The sequence below is a fragment of the Loxodonta africana genome, chromosome 27 (assembly GCF_030014295.1).
Source record: "Loxodonta africana isolate mLoxAfr1 chromosome 27, mLoxAfr1.hap2, whole genome shotgun sequence".
Classification (NCBI taxonomy): Eukaryota; Metazoa; Chordata; class Mammalia; order Proboscidea; family Elephantidae; genus Loxodonta; species Loxodonta africana.
In genome coordinates this window covers 17,439,190-17,460,876 of record NC_087368.1, presented here as the reverse complement: position 1 = coordinate 17,460,876, position 21,687 = coordinate 17,439,190, and the positions used below count along the sequence as shown (strand labels likewise).

The window sequence follows — 21,687 nt, the reverse complement described above, 5'->3', positions numbered from 1 at the left end:
AGGGGCTTGATTTACTTGGTAAGTGGTACTCTTAGTATAAGTGGATGTTGGGCCATATATGAAGCTACTGGGTTTAAATAAAGAGTCATTTTCTATGTATACAGTTGTTCAGTTTTTGAGAACTAGCTTTTGCACACGCAAGCATGCATGTATTTTGGGTGGTCATACTTAAAAACCTGTACACACACGCGCACACGTACACACAGCTGCATTTATTTTAATGATTATACATTCATATGAATGCATGTAGTGTGTTTATTTCAAAGTGTATGCATTTCAATAAAAGCAGGTGCAGAGAGAGAGTGTATGGTGTGAGTGCGGAGTACGAAAATACACACGCTAATGCATATGTATAGACACAGAGCTCTGCAGAGTTAGATTGCACATGACACATTTGTGTGCACTTATTACAATGTGCAATCCCAGCCCCAAGTTAAAAAAACATTAATGTCAAATACATACATACAGATCCAAGTTCTATGATTGGGTAAAGTCATTGTGTCCTCGAAATAGTATGTGAAAACATTAATAGAGAACGCTGATACGAGTTGAGAATGTTTTAGTCATTGACAGCTCTGCATAACTTAAAAATCCTGGGTTTCGTGTTTTCATTCTAAATTGTAGACTTTTTTGCATAATCTTAATAGGGTCTCCTACATTAAAACATAACCCTCTCAAGACTTTCCACATGGGACTGGTTTTTTTTTTTTTTTTTTTTCAGTCTACCTTCTCTGAAATTTATGGTGTTTATATAATTATTTGTTTTAAGGAAAATTTCCCTTCTGAATTGATGGGCATATGTTCTTTAATTGCTATTGAAGATAGCAGCTTTTAGCACATGCCATTCATTCAGTTATGCTTACTCGATGTCTTTTTAATGGAAACCTATGGCTAGAAAGAATTGCCAAAGCATCCAAGATTTATACTTTTCACTTCACCTCTCTGTAATATTGGTCTTTAAAGGTTGTGATTAGAAGAAAATACATTCTTTAGTGCCTTTTTTTTTTTATTAAATAAAACCCAGGGTTTAACTCTGATCCCGTTCTGTAGCTTTTTTCTCTTTTTCTCCCCCCTCCTCTTGTCTTTGGCACACTTTATTTTCCAGTAAAATGAAGAATGAAGATGGATTATTCAAAACTGATAACAGTAATGGACCATCATGTAATGTTTTATTGAATTTGAGTTCTGTAAATTATGTGGTAGAGAGAAATTTGCCTGCTTAAGTATAACAGAAATTGCTACTGTGTTCCTATAATTCTTCACGGTGTAATTTAAGAAAAGTCCACTATCCATATCACTATTGAATAAAAGGCAAAAAAGGTGCTATTACCCCGTCGTGACAGCTCTCGTTTAGCCTACCAAACGACAAAGATAAATGCGTCTGCTTATAACTTATTTGGCATGAGTCCAAGGTAGTAGGCGGAGTTTGAAAATAATCTTTCACCTGGCCATATGTGATTAAAAATTCACCAAAAAATGGAGGCAAGTAGCCTTGAAGAATGTTTTATCTATTTTCTTTTTAGCGGGGAGGTTTCATCAAATCATGTTTTCCTTCTGAGATCTTTGAAGTTCCATGAAGCTGATAAAATCTATTTGAATCAGTGATTATGTTCAAAGAGGAGACAAACGGGAGGCCAGACAGGCTTTTTGTTCAGATTGGCAGTCTCTTTCGCTTATCTGCTATTTTAAAGAATTCATAATTAGCTTTTGGAAGTACTGATAATATTTATTGAAGGTTTCTTTCTTTCTTTCTTTTGCAATTACTAATGAATTTTGCTTGTAATAACTCGTAAACTCTTTTTGGAATGTAGAAAAAGGTTTAGGAATTCATCAGTAAATTCTTTAACTAAAAAAAAAAACAATTCTCACTTAACCACTGTGTAACTACAGTGCTAAGCAACTTTATGTTTTCATATATAGAGCACACATCTAATTATTTGTAAAATGTGAAGTCCCAATGAAAGGCAGCTTCTCATTTCCAATAAAATTAGTATTCATGACATGCTGGTAACTTCCTAAATAACATACAAGTTATCAAGTTCTTCTCTTCAGAAACAAGAATGACTAATGAATTTTGTTTGAGTTCAACCATACCGAAAAAACCAAGACCAAACCCATTGCAGTTGAGTCGATTCCAGCTCATAGCAACCCTGTAGAGTTTCCAAGGAGCGCCTGGTGGATTCGAACCAGGTTAGCAGCCATAGCACTTAACCACTACATCACCAGGGTTTCCATTTCAACCATAGGTGCACAATATTTGGTTTGTGTTTTAATCCTGGTATTTCAGCATGTTCTGTGAGATGGCGAGTAAGGCATGTGAGGACCTTGAAATAACTATTTTTTTTGAAGAATTTTTGGGAAAAGATCTCTCTTGATATCCACCCATGGGGGATTAAAACAAATGAGCTGGACCTAACTTGGCAAGTTTGTACTGTATTTTCAGTTGTGGGAAATGGGAAACAGGCCACATACATCTTGAATCCATAAATACGGCTATTCAAGTAACAATGACCTGACTGGGGCGGAAATATACATTGCCATATTTGGGTTCTGCTAGTAATCATTTTGCGTCCAAAATTATTCTAAAGGGACAAAAAAATATTGGTAATTAACACACTCTAACCAAACGTTTTCTAACAATATTTTCAAGCATTTCCACCAGGGGGCACTCCCCTCATTGAAAGCTCTGGGCCAAAAAAAAAAAAACCCCAAAGGTTTCTAAAACACCTGAGACTGTCTACACTGGCCACTTTATAGCTCTTTCAGCATTCAAGGGCTTGAAACATCACTTCAGAACTTCAGCATATTCACGCCAGAAAAGCTGCCATTGATCCATTAGAATAATTTTTAAGAGGCAACAAAATACTTTGCCCCTAAAAAACTCGCATGCTCAAATGGGAAGTCACGCCAATGTCAAAATATGGGTGGAGAGGTTTCTAAATTCTCCACACAGTGCCATGCTTGCTTTCACTTTAAGCCATGCCGGGGCGACTTAGTCCCTTGTTAGCAAGACTTCAGAGAGAATATTATTATGTGTTTGCTCTTCTCACTATAGCTCACTGCTATCTCAGGAAATATTTCTAATAGAAATATATGATATGTTATTGAAGATTTATAAATGTCTAGTTTCAAGTTTCCCAAATACAGTAACACCCTAAATATATATAGGATCTCTTTTGGCCTAATCTTTTTTTTTTTTTTTTAATTAACAATTAACATAGATAAATATCTCACAGAATGCCCTATAGCTTTTCATTGAAGGCCCACCCTAAGTACTTCTGGTTACCATTAGAATTTACCTGTGGGCAGCAGATATTGTTTTTAAGTTGCTATCGCTAGTTTGCAATTTTTCCTTTCTTCTCGTGGTTTGTGTACAGTGAATTAGTCCACTTAGTTAATATTTATCAAACACTTTCATGGTAGGCCTTCTGCTGGGGTAACAAAAATGCAAGATTATTATATTCAAGGGATTTATATTATACTTATAACAGGAGCCCTGGTAGCGCAGTGGTTAAGTGCTTAGCTGCTAACTGAAAGGTTGGAACACTCCAGCCTCTCCATGGGATAAAAGACTTGGCGACCTGCTACCATAGAGTATAGTCTAGGAAGCCCTGTGGAGCAGTTCTACTTTGTCCTATAGGGTCACTATGAGTCGGATCGACTTGAGGGTACACAGAACAATGTAATATACTGTGTATGTTGGGTCCGTGTGTCTCTTTTTTTTTTTGAGACCTGTATTTTTTGGTTTTATTATGGCATAGGAAAAACAAAGTCAGTCTAGTTGTTTGACCTGGTGCAATTAAATAGCTGGATGATTGCCTGTTTGAATTTTAATTAAGTTGGATGTATGTTTTCTCTTGTGTAGACACAGTTGCAACGTCACTCATCAGTATCACAAATGAACGGCCTTGTGCCTTTCATTGTTCAGTTTCTTTCTGGTGAAACTGAAAGTTGAGGTCGTTTCCAGTTTTATGGGTTGCATTATAGACTGAGTGAGAAATGTCTTTAAAATTTACTCCTAAGCTCCGGGAACCTGTTGGAGGTTCTTTTTTAAAATAGCAGGCTAGAAATTATTTTTAAGGAGCCCTGGTGGTGCAACAATGAAGCACTCAGCTGCTAATCAAAAGGTTGGCAGTTCAAACCCACCCAGCAGTTTCATGGGAGTAAGGCCTGGCAATCTGTTTCTGTAAAAGATTACAGCCAAGAAAACCCTATGGCGCAGCTCTCCTCTGTCACGTGGGGTTGCCATGAGTCAGAACTGACTCAGCGGCACCCAACAACAACAACAACAACAAATAGTTTCTAAAATGGACAGTGATTTTGTACTGTCTGTACCCAGCTGTTATAATTTGGTCAGTATGGTGCATTATCACTGAGGAACTGGAAACAAAGCTAGGTTTGCACTTTGAGGAGACCATGAAAATACCTGAGTTTTCATGGAGCTTTACTTCCCCAAAATGTACCTTTTGACCATTTTCACTGGTTATTGGAAAGTGAGATTTGCAATTTGCATAGAAACCTTGATAAAATTTTGTTCTGATCTAAATTGTGAGAAGCTGATACTCTGACCAGGATAGAAAGCAAATGTCTTAGTGTTCCAGGCATTATTTCATGTACAAGACTGAAGAGACAAGGGCTGCTCAGCCCTTACAAAATGGACAGAAAATCTTATCTTTCTGTTTCATATTCAGCACAGTGGGGGAAACCACCCATTTGGAGAACCATTCTTCTAAAAGTTAAAAAAATTAGTTATAAGTTAATCTTCTCTTTTTTGGAGAGAAAGGCACCTAACAGGAGTTATCAAATGGTTTGTAAATTTCTTCAGTCATTAATAATGATTCTTAGCACCTAAATTGATAAGATTGTTTCACAACCTAGAAATTTTGTAATTATAGGAAAATTGAGCAGATTTTCTTTCCCTTGGCATGCTATGACAGACTTTTGAAGTATGGAAAAGTGGTTATGTATTTTAAATTTTACCTGTGGTTTCTGAAGTTCAAAATTTCAACTTGTCCCCCTGGGGTATATATAGCAAAATACTATTTGGAGTTATTTGGGGGAGTCCCTTGTGATTTCCTTTGAATGGTAAATTGAAAGAGACATTTGGTGTCATTGACTTTAATACTGTGAAACCTGTGAGAGCCGGAACTTGGTGGGACTGCCTTGTTCTTCCAGGACTCGCAAGTTTTCTGCCTTTGACAGGGTGCAATCTTACCACTTTTCTATCGCCCTGTATTAGTGGAAAATATTTGAACTCTCCTTCTCTGACAAGTTTCCGCCTTACGCGGGTTCTGGCTGTCACAGGTTTTACTGTAATTTAATATTAAGGAATAACTTAAAATATTGCCTGAATCTCTGGTGATGCTCTAGTAGTCTTTGTTTTAATGTGTTACAATTCATTTTCTGGTATTTTCTTTGGAAGTTCTACTATGTCTCTAGAAATGGCTTTGTATCTTTAGATATTGGGCTGTTGGCATTCCACTGTCTTTGTTTAGCAAGCTTGAGAAGTAGACAGTTCGTTGCTGTTGTATTACGAGGATTTCATTTATTCTTAACTTCCCTCGATTGTCTCTCTGTGAAAGATTTCATGGCAAGTTAAGCTACTCAAAGGAAGGAGACCAATTAGGCAGTTTCAGTATATGTAAAGCAGGTGCTTAATAAAATTAAGAATACAATTGAGGCTCTCTCCTCTACTACTTCAGTTGTAACTAATATATTCCTATGCAGAATTAATGCCTCTGACTGTTCATTTTCTAAACAGAGTAGAAAGGAAAAGGGAAGGATCGTTGATGGCTTGGCAAAGCCAGGGAGCAGGCTTACGCTGTGCCTTTCTTTCCCTGTAGGGCTTGCTTTCAGAAATCCTCCGAAAGGAAGAGGACCCCAAGACTGCATCCCAGTCTTTGCTGGTAAACCTTCGGGCTATGCAGAACTTCTTGCAGTTACCGGAAGCTGAAAGAGATCGAATTTACCAGGATGAAAGGGAGAGGAGTTTGAACGCTGCCTCTGCTATGGGTCCTGCCCCCCTGATAAACACACCTCCCAGCCGTCCTCCACAGGTGAAGTCACCTTTTCCACCTTGCTGTCTATGTTTGTCTTTCTTCTTCTTTTTGCCTTTTTTTTTAATGCTTAAGGAAGAATATGACAGTAAATTGATGGATGAGTAGATAGCTGAATAAAAAAAAAAAAAAAAAAAAAAATCCCATGGAGTTGCTTGAGGAGAATTTGATCCCAGGTCACTGCCTCTGATTGAAAAACAATAAGCTACTAATTAAATACAGGAAAGAAACTTACTTTGTGTGTCTTCATTGCCTTGGTTCTTTGGGTGAGGGAAGTTGTCTTTAAATGGGATATTTGTCTCCACTGCTGTTATTAAGTCAAGGAATATTTTAAACTCAATAGGAAAAAAAAAGTAAAGTCAATTTTATCTCCACCAGTTTAGAACTGCCATTTGAATAGTAAGGGGGGAAAAAAAAACGTAATTCCGTTTGTATTTATGCTTTCCAATACGAACTGCAGCTGGTACCAATTACATATCATCTCGTTTGTAATCTTTCATAATTAAGTTTAATACAATCCTTGAAGGCAGTTTTAAATACGGCTGATAAAGAATTCCGTCCATATTCCCAGAAATGGGCACATTCTCTATTTCTCCAAATTTTTGCAGTTTTTAGGAAGAAGAAAAATCACCGTACAGGTAACTGTGTTTGTACATCTATTTTATTATTATATTTTACTCAAAGTTTAAAGTGTATAACTATCATGAGAATTTGAGAAATTCCTTTTCAGCACAAACTATCAGGTAGAGTTTGACGGGGAGTTAGACTCAAAATCCACAAGCAAGTGTAGTTTCCTAACACATTTAATTTGTGGCAGACATCACTCTTAAAAATACGGTCAGGTAAAACTGGACTGGAAAAAAATTGAATATGGAATACAAACTCTCAAAGTACAGTATTCATAAACAATAGGGTCATAATGAAATTGTTTTGATGTTCTTTTTATCAATAGTAAAAAAATCACCACACATTTGTAAGTGTGGAAATACGGAAAAATCTCATTCAACACTAAAGACGAAACTGCTGAAAATGCTCCATAAACAAGGAATAGACAGAACGTTCAGCTACTTGTTGAGGGGCTTAAACTCCTTATTACCATGTTCTGAAACCATCTGCTTTTTAGAAATATCACAAAACTTCATCTTATCCATTTTATTTAATGTAAACCAATCTGGTCTTGATGTCTATAGGAGCAGACTGTAAGGAAATCATTGTTGTATTGTGAATAAGAAATTTATGTTTAGAGTGGCTTCTCTATATGTATATATTCACCTGCCTGTGCACACACAATTACTGAGTTTGATCAGTAAAATATATCTTAAGATAAAGAGTGAGGAACTCTTTACATATATGTGTGTGTGTATATACACATATCTAACCAAACCCCTTGCCATCAAGTTGATTCTGACTCATAGCGACCTACAGGACAGAGTGGAATGGCCCTGTAGGGCTTCCAAGGCTGTAATCTTTACAGAAGCAGACTGCCACATCTTTCTCTCATAGAGTGGCTGGGGGGTTGGAACTGCCGACCTTTCTGGTTAGCAGCCAAGTACTTAACCACCATGCCACCAGGGCTTTTATAAGCGTGATTAAATAAAAGAACTCGATTTTTGACTTGGTTTAACGCTTTATTTGCAATTCGGGTAGCTCACACCCTCACTAGGTAACTTTGCTCTTATAGTCATCACTGAAGGGCCTGTGGGCAGAGAGTTATTTTACTCATTAATCTGCAATACTAACAAAAGGATGGCTTACTTAAGACCAGTATGAACTTCAGTGTTAAGCTTCTTTTTTTTTTTTTAAATCTATTTAATTGCTTGACTTAGTGGTTCCTTAGTACAGCTTTTGTTTTCTAATTTTTCCAGGATTTTAACACTTTTATTCTTCAAATGTGATTCCGCAGTCCTTATTCATCAAGCTTTTGTTTAACCAAAGTTATTTTAAGTTTTATTATTAAGTGATACATCTTTTCACATACTGTTAAGATACTAATGGGTAGTATATCTATATTTAAAGATCATGTCTGTTGATATATGCATATAATTTATTTTGACCTCAATTACTGATGAGCTGATGGAGCTACCTTTAGCTATTCTCAAGAGGGGTTGAGATCAAACCCTTAGCCAGGGGAATTAGTCAAAGATGAATATATGAGGTATGTAGATATTTTTAGTGAAACTTGCAAAGAAAAAACTGCTATTAATGCAGTATTGCAGGCCATCTAAACAAATTCCAGAGTGATTATCTGATATGTGTGTATATGTATATAATTTTATTTTATCGCTCTAACATAAATCTTTAAAGTGCCTTACTTGCCTCGCTGAGAATCTCTTTGCGTTACTTAATATTATTATAGTAGAGCTCACTACCAATTTGTTCCCATTTTATCCTTTAACAGTGATCTGATAAATTAAATTTTAAGAAATTCTTAATGTATTAAAAGTATTATCAGTGAAAAATGAGTGCTGTAGATTTGGGAAAACGTATTATAAAACAGTCGAATTAGTACTGTTTTGCAACAGATGAAATCAAGTGCTTTAAAATTGGAGCCAGTACACCACATGTGAGGCTTTAGTATGTTTATGACAAATGACCAAAATGGAAGAACAAAAATGGAGGAAACCACAGATAAAGAAACGAGACTGACTATAAAATTTTGTCCTTTTAAATTTTATCAGTAAGAGAAAAAACCAAAAAAACCCGTTGCCGTCGAGTCGATTCTGACTCATAGTGACCCTATAGCAAGAAAAGGCTATGTGATATTTCACGTTTCATTTCCTCCAAAACAAAGAGGATTTGAAACATTATTTGCTTTGGGACTAATCTCAAGCTTATGCTGGCCCTGAACCTGATTGCTTTCTAAAGAGCTGTGTGTTGTAGGCAGAGGCCCTTGGTGGCTCACAGAAGACTCAGCTCACCTTTAGACCTGAGAGAGACTGGATTCCTATCCAGCTTCTTTCTATCGTGGAGTTTAGGCCACACACAGAGATGGTTTGGAATGCCCCCTAGGGCTTCTGGTGTTAGTCAGGCCCCAGGTGTAGCTTCTAGGAATAGCTCACCTGGGTTACTTGACCAGTCACAGGAGTCACCAAAAGTTTGGGCAGTCCCCACCTAGGTGAGAACCGTCCTGTGCAGACTCACCCCCTGTACTCCTGCAGGGGCAGCTGTGCCATGTGCTTTGTCTTGTGGCTGGAGCAGACCTGTTTGCTTAAAGCACATTTGCACAAGTTACATGCTTCATGCAAGAAATAAGAGTACGTTGCATTTGATAACGATTCAGTTTTCTGAGCACCTTCACCTACATTAATTCACTGACTCCTTCTACCAACATTTTGGTATGAGAAAAACAAGAACGGCAAGTCTAAGGTTTAGTCACAGCTTTCAGATTCCCCATTTAAGTCTGTTGCTCTTTCGTCTACGTCAAGCTACTTTCCCAAATGTAAACAAACTTACTTTAGAATGAGGAAAATGAGACTTGTGGACCTTTTCTGTTTGTCACAGAGGATAGGAAGTTTTATTGTTAGATTAGGGTGAATAACACTTGCGAGAACATTCTCCTGATAGAGGACATTAAATGTTTGGCAGATGATCCATGTTGGTAGACCTCGTATAACCTGGCATCTCTAAGAGTGTGGGAAAAATAGCCCCTTCCAACACTTTGGTTCCATGAGAATATCTGGGTGAACCCAATACCCCCAAAGTCCCTTGGTCTTAAAGATTTCTGTCTGTGCTTAACAGATTTTCCAGATGACTTAATAAAAGGGATTTTATTAATAATAATTAATTACTGTTTTCTGGCAGCTGTCTTTTACGTAGATCAGTTTTAATACCTTAGGTATATGAGGAAACCCTGGTGGCATAGTGGTTAAGAGTATGGCTGCTAACCAAAAGGCTGGCAGTTCGAATCCACCAGGAACTCCTTGGAAACCTTGTGGGGAAGTTCTACTCTGTCCTGTAGGTTCACTAGGAGTCGGAATTGACTCAACGGCAATGGATTTGTTTTTTTTGGGTTTTTACCTCAGGTATGTACTTAAAAAAAAAAATTTTTTTTTATTTTTTTAGTATGTACTTATGCTGGTGCTCTTGATGTGTGGCTTTTGTAGTTAATTTCTGATGCTTTCGAAAACCTATAATTATCAAGTTATAACTTCTCAATGAATTACATAATTCACTTTTGTTTTTTATATCTCTGTGTAATTCTTTAGTTTCTTCTACAGGAAGGTGTGATATTCTGTACCAGTGCTTTAGAAAAATGTGCAAAGTTCATGTACGAAATATATAATTTGGTAGATGCGCCTTTGTGTCTCTTTACAACAAATTCTTCTTTAATATGGTGAGACATAGGTTCATCTCGGTTTCAGATTCATTTACAGGCAGGAACTTACTTAACACTTAATAAAAGTTTTATTTGTTATAGATCCCTTAAATGGCATTGTTTTAAGATCTCTCTTAATATACTTGTGAAATACTCCCCATTAATTGCCATTTTGTAAAAAAGCTAGAGAGTGTTTAAAGGTCTAGACTTGGGACATAATTAATATTGTTCCTACAAATTGAGAAAAGAAGTCTAAAAGAAAAAATAAATGAGAGGACTATAATACTCAAGACAGTATCATCAGCACATAGAAATTTGAGAGTAGAGATTATTTTCCATCACCAATAAGAATGCCTCAGATTAGTACAGTTGTTACATTCCTAAGAAAACATTTACAGTTTGCATATTTTTAAAAATAATGATAAAACGATTAGCTGCTAAAAACTGGAGATTAATAAGCTAGATTTAGCAAAACCCAAAACCAAGCCCAATGCCATCCAGTCAGTTCCAACTCATGGCGAACCTATATGACAGAGCTTGCCACATAGGGTTTCCAGGAAGTGGCTGGTGGACTCAAACTGCTGACCTTTTGGTTAACAGCTGAGCTCTTAACCACTGCCCCACCAACCCTCCTTGATTTAGCAGAAGGCCACCAAAAAGCAGATTCAGCATGTTTTTAAAAAATAAGAATTTTTCCAAGTTAAGAAGGTCCATGTAATGACATGATTTTTTTTTATGGATATAGCACAGTGGTTTCAAAGATAAACACTAGCATCAGACAGACTTAAGTTCAGATCTCAGCTTTTTCCCTTGGACAAATTGCTTAGCCTGTTTTTATGAAGATTTTCTCAGTTTTTAAATGGTGGTGATAGTAGTACCTGCACAGAGCTATCGTGCAGGTTACAGAGAATAGTGTACGTTAGCACGATGCCCAGCGCATAATAAACAACTAATAAATGTCAGCCTTTATTATTATCATAATTATTATGAAAACTCTATAACATTTTCATTTTGTGTGTGGGAGCTATGTGCTTGTGGGCAGTTCTCCCAGCATCAAGGAATAGCAAGCGTATTCACCAATGAGGACCATGATAGACTCCATTTTTATGTAACCTAAAAGTATGATTGGATGCAGTCTACCATCCATGAAGAAGCTAAATAGAGTTTTCATGGAAAATTTGTGTTCTTCTGCACAATTTTTAGTGGAATACAAAGCAGGGGGCTAGTGCTGCACCCTGTCCCCATGTGGGAGGGTAGAAAGTTGAATCTCCAATTCTTAACTACTTCCCGGCGCCGCTGTAATAATGGAGTAGAACGCCCTACCTTGATAAAAGCTATTTGGAAAGCAACTGCGTTTATTTTACCTCCTGTGCTATTTGTGGAGAAGAGCTGAAGAGTAGTTTGTTTTGCCTGGAATGAACTACTTTATGAATTTTAATGTGTGATATAATATTAAAAGCTAAACCAGGATTAAAGAAGATTTTTTTTTGTTCTAAGCTAAAATAGTACTTAGTAGACTGAGGTATAAAAGATTTTTGTTTCCACTTTTACCTGGGGAAAAATTCAGCTTTCATAGTTTTGAAAAGCTGTCCAAGTCAGTTCCCCTTAAGCAATAGCTTGTGTTTAGGAAAAAATGTGATATCAGAACTCTAATAGCTTACCTCTGATAAGATGTGTTTCTGGGCCAACAAGGTGGTAAAGAAGAGCATTTCTAAATAGTTTTTAAATGAGTGATAGATATTTTCTTATTTTATATTTTATAAAAGTTGTCCTCACATGCTTTTTTTTTTTTTTTAATGTTTCATGTATACTTGGTTGTCACTTTTTTGATTTTTGTTGGCTACTAGGAAAGGATTATTTGACTTTTTTTTTTTTTTAGTGATTGAAAATGCTTGCTTTTTTGGCTAGAGTTGTAATTGTTTTATTAAAAAAAAATTAAACCAAGGACATTTTCAGGAACAAAATTCATAGGGTTGAAACAAATAATTCACCTCGAAGAGAAATCCTTAAGCATAATTTTTACCAAAGAATGGAAGTTACTTTTAAAACACGCCAAAACGAAGTTTTCAAAGCCTGCTCTCTTAAATATTGCTAAGCAGATTGCTACCAAGGAACTATTTCTTCCAATGCACTGGACTTCATGCCCTCATTTCCATAACATTCAATTTTCAAAGCGATTGAAATGGCTTTTCTTTTCTCTTTCATTTAAGCACTGAGAAAAATAGGTATTAAAAGGGACCCCATGGGGTGATCAAATCTATCCCTCTGCCTCAAAGCAAGACCACCCCAGAGCAAAGTTGTGAATCTCACCAAAGCAACTTTGTAGGCAATTTATGGTAATGCGTTAACTCTTCTGGCTCCTAAAGTGATGTTTAGCAGATTATTGCTTCAAAGCCCTGTGTGCGTTCTTAGTGGCCTCCAGTCGTTCATATACCTCCGTGAGGGCCCTCGCTTACCAGAGTCACAGAGCTAGAAAGGGAACTCTGGAATCTTCTGGCCTAGTCTCTTGTTACTCGCATCTCCATTTTATAGTTTAGGAGAGGCAAACGACGCCCAGAAAAAGTTTGTCAGTTGTCCAGCCTTCTTGTCATCATGTCAGGCCTGTGGCATAACCATTTCACAGTGTTATCCTTTTAGTGTTTAGAAGGGTAGTGTCACATCGGAAGAATATAGCTGCCTCCTCAAGATAAGCGAGAGGTGACATATTTTGCTAACTGGCTAGATTTAGAAGGATTCTGAAGATACATTTTAAAGGAAACTCACTTACTCTCTGAATGCAGAGAAACGAGTCACCAGATGTACCCTGTGTCCCTCTTTCCATACCAGGTATCGTGGGGCAGAGTGAAAGGAACCTGGAAAGTTTACGACATTACAAATTTTACAGAATTACAATTAAGGATGTGTGTCATTTTGTGCCAAAAATCATTTGTTTATGCTGAAACATAGTTTATTTTCTGTCATTCGTATTATATATGAGAAATTGTCCAAGACACTAAGTTTCTAGATGACAAAAACCTGAGTTCTGTAAAGTACCCTAAGAAGTGAGGTCCTTAACAGATCATTTTACTGGGAGAAGTGTGGTCTGCATCAGTAGTAATTTTTCATTTTTATCAGTTTCCCAGGAAATAAGCAGCTACATAGCTGATATGTAGAATTTCCAGGCTACTTCCTATAACTGCGTAATAAAAGTTAAATTTGGAGTTTTAAAGATTAATTATAGTTATCAGTAAATTTTGAGGTTGAGATTTGATTTCCCCCCTAAAATTTTACGGCATTTTCCCGCTGATATCTGCTTGTCAGTATTACTAAAGGCATTGATATAGATACTGATTTTACGTTCAGTCTTAGACATTTTGAATATATTAAAATCACTGATTAATACTTTGTGTAACTAACAGTAATGTTCTCTTAAATGTTGTGAAACATTTCCTTACTGTCTGGTTCCACAAGTCCAAAGGAAATAGTTTTGTCCAGGGGTGCCAGGAAAAGATGCAATAATTATACAGAACAGCTTGGACATATACATGTAAAATGCAACCAGCCTTTATGATAATTAAGCAAGGTACTCTACCTGTTTCATGGATGGATAGAAGATTTAAATATGCAGCTCTGCAAATGGCTTTGTTATGGAAGATTTTAAAAATGGAACATAAGAGGGAAAACATAAAAAACAGTCTAAAATTAAAAAGGCCATAGTATGTAATAGCTATTAGTAATGCAATTGTCTGTATTAGGCACAGAGCACCCGACAAAGATACAGCACTGCGCAATATGATTTTAATTGTGAATTTCCTTTGTTAGGATTGCAATGGAAGGTAATTGGGAAACAATTAGTTTAGGGTTTTCAAGTCTTTGAAACTATTCTGTTTTCCAGAAAACTTCCTTTATGGCACTATAACTCCTGGTTGTCAGCTGGCAGTTGCTGTCCTATTACAGATGCAATCACCTGTGACAATGTGACTTCTTTAAGTTAAGCAATCTGATCTCCGGGTAATAACTAATGTTGAATGACTGCACTGTTGATCACCTTGATCATAAAAAGAGCAACAGTGTCCAGTTTGGATGCTGAGCCTGAGAAGCTTCAAAACAATTTGGCTAATGAAAACTGACGGTCATGTTCAAAACGTTTTGTAGGTGAAAACAGCTACCATTGCCACTGAGAGGAATGGGAAACCAGAGAACAATACCATGAACATTAATGCTTCCATTTATGATGAGATTCAGCAGGAAATGAAGCGCGCTAAAGTGTCCCAAGCACTGTTTGCGAAGGTTGCAGCAACCAAAAGCCAGGTAAGAGCCTCTATTAGGCATGGAGAATGTTTATCTGGGATGCTTCTGGAATTTTCATGAAAAGGGGTGTCTGTTTTCAACATGGACTTGCATCACTGAGAGGCCAGTCTCTAGGATTACTTACAGAGCTTTAAAATGAAACAAAATGTTTCCATTCAGATGAAGGCACTTGGCTTTGTTCCCTCCAACAGCCGTCTTGTCGGCACTGGGTTCTGGGGGAGCAGCCATCCCAAAGCGGCGATTTCTCAGTAAATCCTTGGGTCAGTTAATGGTTATTTTCACAAGAATATGGTGATGTATAGGAAGTTTCTCACTATGGCCTATTTTTGTGAACAAATAACTTGAATTGCTGTTGTTTCATTATGGCTTAGATGGCCTTGGTTTCCGTCCTGTAACGCTACCAACGTTCCCCAGTTTCTCCTGTTCCAACTTGGGCCTCTACAACTATTATGTATACTTTAAAACAAACTGGCGCGTACACACACACATCTTTGCATATTAATGATTTTAGCTTTCCTATAGACATTTACAGGACACATAAATTGAATTACAACTGGAAAAATTGCCTGAATCTGATGAATTATAAATGAATAGAATCAAATTGGAAAAATTACAAATCCCTACAAAGCAAGATAAAAACTTAATAAAGACTAGATAATGTGATCTTTTATCAGCCTAATTGTCATATATTGATAACTTAGGTTTATCAAAAGTAGAATCAGCTATATGAACAAACTCACAGTTATCTATAAACTCTTCTCCAAAGCCATTAATATAATCTTTAAAAGCCCAGAAAAATATAAACGCTCACAAAAACATTTGATAACGCTATCCAAGTGAGATTTACGGGCATCTAAGCCCTTGAGGTAAGATTTTAACAATTTGAAATTTTAAACATATAAAAAAAAAAACCCACTGCTGTAGGGTCGATTCCAACTTCTCGCGACCCTATAAACATATACATTATCATTAATGAACATTCCTGTATAAAACAGACAAGCCGTTATCCACTTCTGATAAATACACACTCCTGGGAGTATTTACCATTCGATGTGACAATGTACCCTTTCAGCTTATCCTGAAATTTTACTCTGTGAGCATCAGTAGTGGCACTTGTTGGGAGTTTTGCTTTTAGGGAAAGGTTCTTGTTTAAGTTATAGGCTGGATGAAATACTTAAGGGGTATCTTGGAAATGTTACATAAAAATGATTAAACTCAAGCTGTGGACTGTAAAAATTATAGCTTTATAGGCCACATGCCTGTCTACCCTTCAATCACTGTCAAAGTGATAATTTCTACAATAATATGTTTCTTTTATTGTGAGATTCTAAACATCAAGTGCTGTTTAAACATTAAACTGAATTGTTTATGTTAGTGCTGTACTCAGCGTGTCATACATCAGGCCACTGTAATCTCTCATGGAATGTAAAATTCTGTCATGAATCATGGCTTGTATATCGGAAATTACTGTAATTTTGATTGGAAATTACAGGGCTCTTGAAATGTTTCTAATTATGATAGAATGTTAGAGCCGCTTCAAACCTGTGTGCTTCTTCAGATGTCTTCATTTACATGCCAAGACTCTGCGTTAAGGAGAATGTCCTGATCTCACTTTGCCCCACACCCACCGGCCCTTCACAGTCTTGTTGTGGCTATTGAGTCTAATTATGGTGACGCTTTTATATTTAAATGTATATTATCTTGCCTTTCTTACTGACCCTAAATCTTTTTCTCTGACCTGCACAATTAAATTAATAAGAATAACAGTCTGTATTCCTACAAGGGCCGAACACTTTCCCTAAATCTCCAAAGTTAGATGAACAGAGAAGCTAGACATGCATTATTGTTATAAGGGCCAGCCTTAAAACAAACACAAATTAATAACTAAAACTTTTAGATAGCTGTCATTTAGCTGCCTGTCATCTTTCATTCACTTCAACCTGACCCCTCCTCCCAGTCCCCAGTTTCCTTACTGACTGTAACATGGCTCCCTATGATTAGCAGTCCCTATGTCCCTTCACTACCTTGTACTTCATTCCTTTTTTTAAAAAAGGAGATGCCAAACCCTCCCCCAGGGATTGAGCTACTGATTTGGAGACTCTTCAGACAGTAGAGGCAGTTGGCCAGTAATGTAATGTGAGGAATATTTGGGGAAGTTTTTAAACACCCTTACTGTTTGTTGCTGTCCTGCACAGCTCACCGTGAGTCTCTGTTTCAACAATGTCAAGTGGCAACTTCTGTGAGTTTGCTCTGACGGTGTTTCTCCCAGAGTGCCCAAAGCTGTTGGCTCAGCTAACCCCATGATGGGTTGAGGGTGAACTCAAGAGGCCAGTTATAGCCTGTGAGGTCCAGCGAAGCGTTAACTTTCATTCCCTTAGGTAGTTATTCCTAACCAGTAGTTTTCTCTTGACTTCGTAGCAGCACATTTCTGTAGCTTTCTCTGAATTGTTCAATTTACATGCAGTGCTCCCTGCTTTACTAACATCTATACAAAGATTGAGAATTACTTTAGAAGTGACACAATCCCCAAACTGTATCACCAAGAGAGACAATCGGAGTTAGCAAGGAAAGGTACTTAATTACTTAAGTTCTGTTCTCGTGCTGTGATGTTTGGTGAAGGAAGCTGAAAAACTAATAAGCAAACAAACAAAAGAACTTCAAATCAGACTGATCTTGCTCATGGTCACAATTGTTAACTTCCAAAATAGTTATTCATGCCTTAGATATGTGTGCCAACGATTGTCAAAAGGAGGCAAAGTTCCCTAACATGAAGCGTACATGAAGAGACACCAGCCTCGCTTGTGTCTCAGCCCATCTGCCTCCTGTTTCTGTGGCCCACCTTGATCTCTGGGTTGGCTGAAAATGAGTATTCATCACCTTTTTTTGTGCTATACCTATCTTATGTTATATTTTATCTACATTTAATTCTTAGAGGAACCCTGTGAGCCAGTGTTATTTTCCTCATCTTACACAGGACGGCCACACGGCTCATAAATAGCCAACCCCAAATTCTGTCCATCTCTCCATCTCTATTTTAGTATCTCCTCAGGCTTTCCAAATGGGCTGAATACTAAAGTTATACCCTGCTCCAGAAAGAGGAATTTAGGGGTATTGGACTGCTCGATGGTAGAAATAGTGAGGGCTTTCCTTTCTTCATTGATATAGTCATGGATCACAGGTATCTGCCAACATAAGGTCCTTTGAACCTAGACTTTTCTTTGCCTGATTTTGGGGTGAAGGAGATACATTACAGTGGAGGAGGCAAAAAGGGGCGATGGTACAGGCTATGTCATCCACCCTGTAATGAGAAATTATTTACCCTTTTTGAGGCCAAGAATCTTTTAACATAGGAGGAGATTACATTCTATAATGTGTGCGAAAGGGTTTTAAGAAATTATAGAACACTGTACACAAATAACTAGGGTATTATAATGTGCTACCTAAGAGACTCAGCCCCTCACACTGATCAGAGTGATTTATTTATCATACATTTATGTATCTCAAATACTTCTCATTTTAAAAGATAAAGCCTTGGGTGGGTACCCTGAGTGACAGGCAGGATGATGGTTTTACAGTTGCTACTGTCCCAGACTTTGATGGAACCAGACACATCGGAGTTGTACTACACAATGACTAATGTAGAAGGCATTTGCAGTAAAAGAAACCAACTCATGTAGATTCCACATGTATTATATTCTCCCTCTTTTATGAGTAATAGAAATGAGATTGTTTTTAGCTCTAATAGAAATGTCTGAATAAAATATGCAAGTAAAAACTGGAGGTAGGCTACTTTTTGTGCTTGGGTAAGAAAGCAGGCTAATGCAAACTTTAGAAAGATGATATGCTTTAAACATAATGTGAATAGCTACAAATGAATACACTTTATATTCTGGGTAGTCACGTAAGGAGCAGTTTTTTCCAAGTGTGTCATATTGGAATTTTATCAAACATTTAGTCTGATAACATTCAGATAATTATGAGAGCAGAATTTGCTAATTTTACTGTTTAAAAAAAAAATAGTTGATTTGGGTAATAATCATTACGGTATCAAGGTTCAGTTACTGTTCATTGGTTATAGTGTTTTCATATGGGAGATGGAAATGGAATTTTTTCCTTAATGGTGGCAGATGTTGGAATCTAATTTTATTCCACAGCAAGCCCCTTGAGAGCTCTGAGACTTAAGGTGTATGTCCAGCAAGGGGACATTAGCGGCGCTGTAGGCCTTGCCGTGTACATCAAGTTGTTACATTGATTTTCATGTTTGCAGAGGTGGGGCTTGCAGACGGGAGCCCAAGAAGAGAGTAAAAGGCTTTTTACAGAGCAGCCCCGCGTCACCACTTGTGTTTAGAAAATGATTTCTCTCTAGTGCTTTATCGAACGGGGTATTTCTTTGAGGTAAAGCAACTTAGATGATGGAAATTCTATTTGACCGAACATGCTTTCAGTAAAAACTTTTACAGTCTTTACCCACCAGGCCTGTAGTTACAGGAATCTTTGGCCACTACAGCCTTGGCTTGTTGATAGGTATGTGTTTTAACACCCAAAGAAAACAATACCCACCTCTGTGGAAAGGCCTAGCCAGTAGAAGAGACCGAATAATTTGAAGCCCTTCGAATAATTTGAAGCCCTTCGCTTTCTTCCATCTACTTTTCACTCACTTTTGTCATTGAGATTCAAGGCCTCTGGTATAAGAAAGAGAAGGCAAGGAGGGACAGAGAAAGAGAGAGAAGGTTTTGGCACTCCTTTGGTTCCTGAATGGAAAAAAGCAACGTTTTGACCTTTGTGTTTGGAAAGTCTTAGATGGTAATCAAAAGGTCTCAAATGCAAGTAAGATATACTGTGTCACAAATTAATGAGGCTAGAAATAGGGTTAAAAAGATCATTTTCGTGATGGAGAATAGGAATCCATAAAACCCCTGTTGCTGTCGAGTCGATTCCGACTCATAACGACCCTACGGGACAGAGTAGAACTGCCATAGTGACAAAAAATTAAAGAATCATGTAACAGAGCCAGTGACATCGCGTCCTGTATTCCCTAGTGAGTGTGTCTTTTTTTTTTTGTTGTTGTTGTTAGAGTTAAATTACACTTCACAGAGGCTCCAGTTCCAGGCGCTGTGCCGATTCATTCTCTTGGAGTGTTCACGTAGCAGATTGTGCTGTAACAGGAAGATGTCACCTGTGCAGCTCCTATTTCAGACACACGGGAGGCCCCTTCAGAGTTACAGTTTCTGTTATTCCTGGTGCCACATCCTCTGTTAGCAGTCTGCGAGAAAAGCTTTACATTTTGTCCCCATAGCCCCTTCTCTGGGACTACTAGAATTTTCTCTAGCCAGGCTATGGACAAAGAACTGTCTGTATTTTTTTTTACTGGGTAGGGTAGACCTTGGGGAGAGATAGCTTAGGTTTTCCTGGACCCTAAAAAGTCTGCTGGGGGCAGGGGTGGTGAGAGGAGCACCTGTGGGGAAGGTAGGGAGAGAAGTAAGAGCCCATGCTGTGGCCCGCACATGTCAGCCATCTCCCGTGTTCAGCTTAATACACATTTGTGGAGGCCCCTGTGCTGTATTCTAGAGTAAGGAGGATGTAGGGTTCATTGGTCTCCCACCTAAGGTGTTTTGTGTCAGTAGCTGGCTCCCGTGACCTCTTCTGTCTAAATATAATTGGGAATCCATATTGGATTCCATTTTCCAAAATGCTGACCTGTCTTTATATTTCTAGTTGATTACTAAATCAAAAAATCCATTGCTGTTGAGTCAATTCTGACTCGTTGCGACCCTACAGGACAGTGTAGAGCTGCCCCATGGGGTTTTCAGGGAGCTGCTGGTGGATTTGAACTGTTGACCTTTTGGTTAGCAGTCACGCTCTTAACCACAACACCACCAGGGCTCCAATTACTAAACAGGACTATTGAAATTAGTGGCTTTAAATACATAAATATTAGCACACTCTGCTTCAGGACATCTGATTGTATGTTATGATTTTTTTTTTAAGGGCTGCTTAAATTTATAGATCTGAATAGGAACCCTTTTCAGATTCCTGTATTCTAAAAACAAATGTATATTTTAGTAAATCTAGGATTTGATCAAGGATGTTCCTAATTATTAAAAAGAACACTTACTTGCCAATCATATTTTTGACTAAAAGTCATGTAAAGGGATGCTGTACACTTTAGATACTTGATGTTACCTACTTTAACAAATTGAACAGAAGCCCTTAAGTTATCATATTGCTACTTTCAAATCACTTACAATTTTCCCTAAATTTAAAATCAATTAACCAAAAGTCATAGAAATACAGTTTCCTCATCATCCCACTTAATAAGTTTAACTGTTATAAATGTAGCCATAACTCATCAAACACAGTTTCTCCATCTTCAGAAAATGTCACAAGAAAAATTTTAGACAAGAGTTGAAGAAAATTAATTTGCAACTGTTGGAGCCAACTCTTTAGAGAAGATCATCACTTGTGAGAAGGTGCAAGGAGATTAGGATAGGAATGGTTCGCTTTACAGTGTTTCAGTGGGTACTTTCTGAAGCAAGGGTAAGCTAATTATGTATTTATAGACTCCGCTTTCATCTGAGGCCACCTTTCGTTATAAAAAGTTGGTGGAAGTTGAAAAGGGTAGACTAAGAAGTCTGAAAGTTCCTCTTTTTCTAAGCTTTTCTATAATCAGCTTTGACAGTTGAAGAGTGACTTCTTCAAGGACAGGGTCAGGTGTCTACAAAAATGGGAGTAAGGAAGCGAGCAAACCAATAGGGTTTAACTCTTGTAGGAATTAGTCTTAAAACCGAATGTCATTCAGTTAAACTTAGCACCAGAGCTATAACACTGATAGAATCCTTTAACAAACTAGCAAGTTAAAGACAAAGTATTTTCTCAGACATCTCAGCAGTTGTCTTTTATGTTTTCGATAGTGAAGGTAGGTTTTATTTTAGCTTTATCTGCTTTCTTCCTCACATGAGAAATGAAAATAAAGGCACTGTGAAATGAATGAGCTATGAAAATGCATTTATGCAAAATGACAATAGA

General features: G+C 37.4%; 1 protein-coding gene across 15 annotated transcripts in view; it reads left to right on the top strand.

The window, feature by feature from the left end:
- SATB1 (SATB homeobox 1) overlaps positions 1-21,687 on the top strand; it is a 109,287-nt gene that overhangs the window by 55,623 nt on the left and 31,977 nt on the right. For all 15 annotated transcript variants that reach the window (XM_023554927.2, XM_064277353.1, XM_023554928.2 and 12 more), the window contains 2 exons: positions 5,844-6,056; positions 14,506-14,661. In XM_023554927.2, the coding sequence (XP_023410695.1) occupies positions 5,844-6,056; positions 14,506-14,661 (369 nt within the window). The remainder of the gene's footprint in view (positions 1-5,843; positions 6,057-14,505; positions 14,662-21,687) is intronic.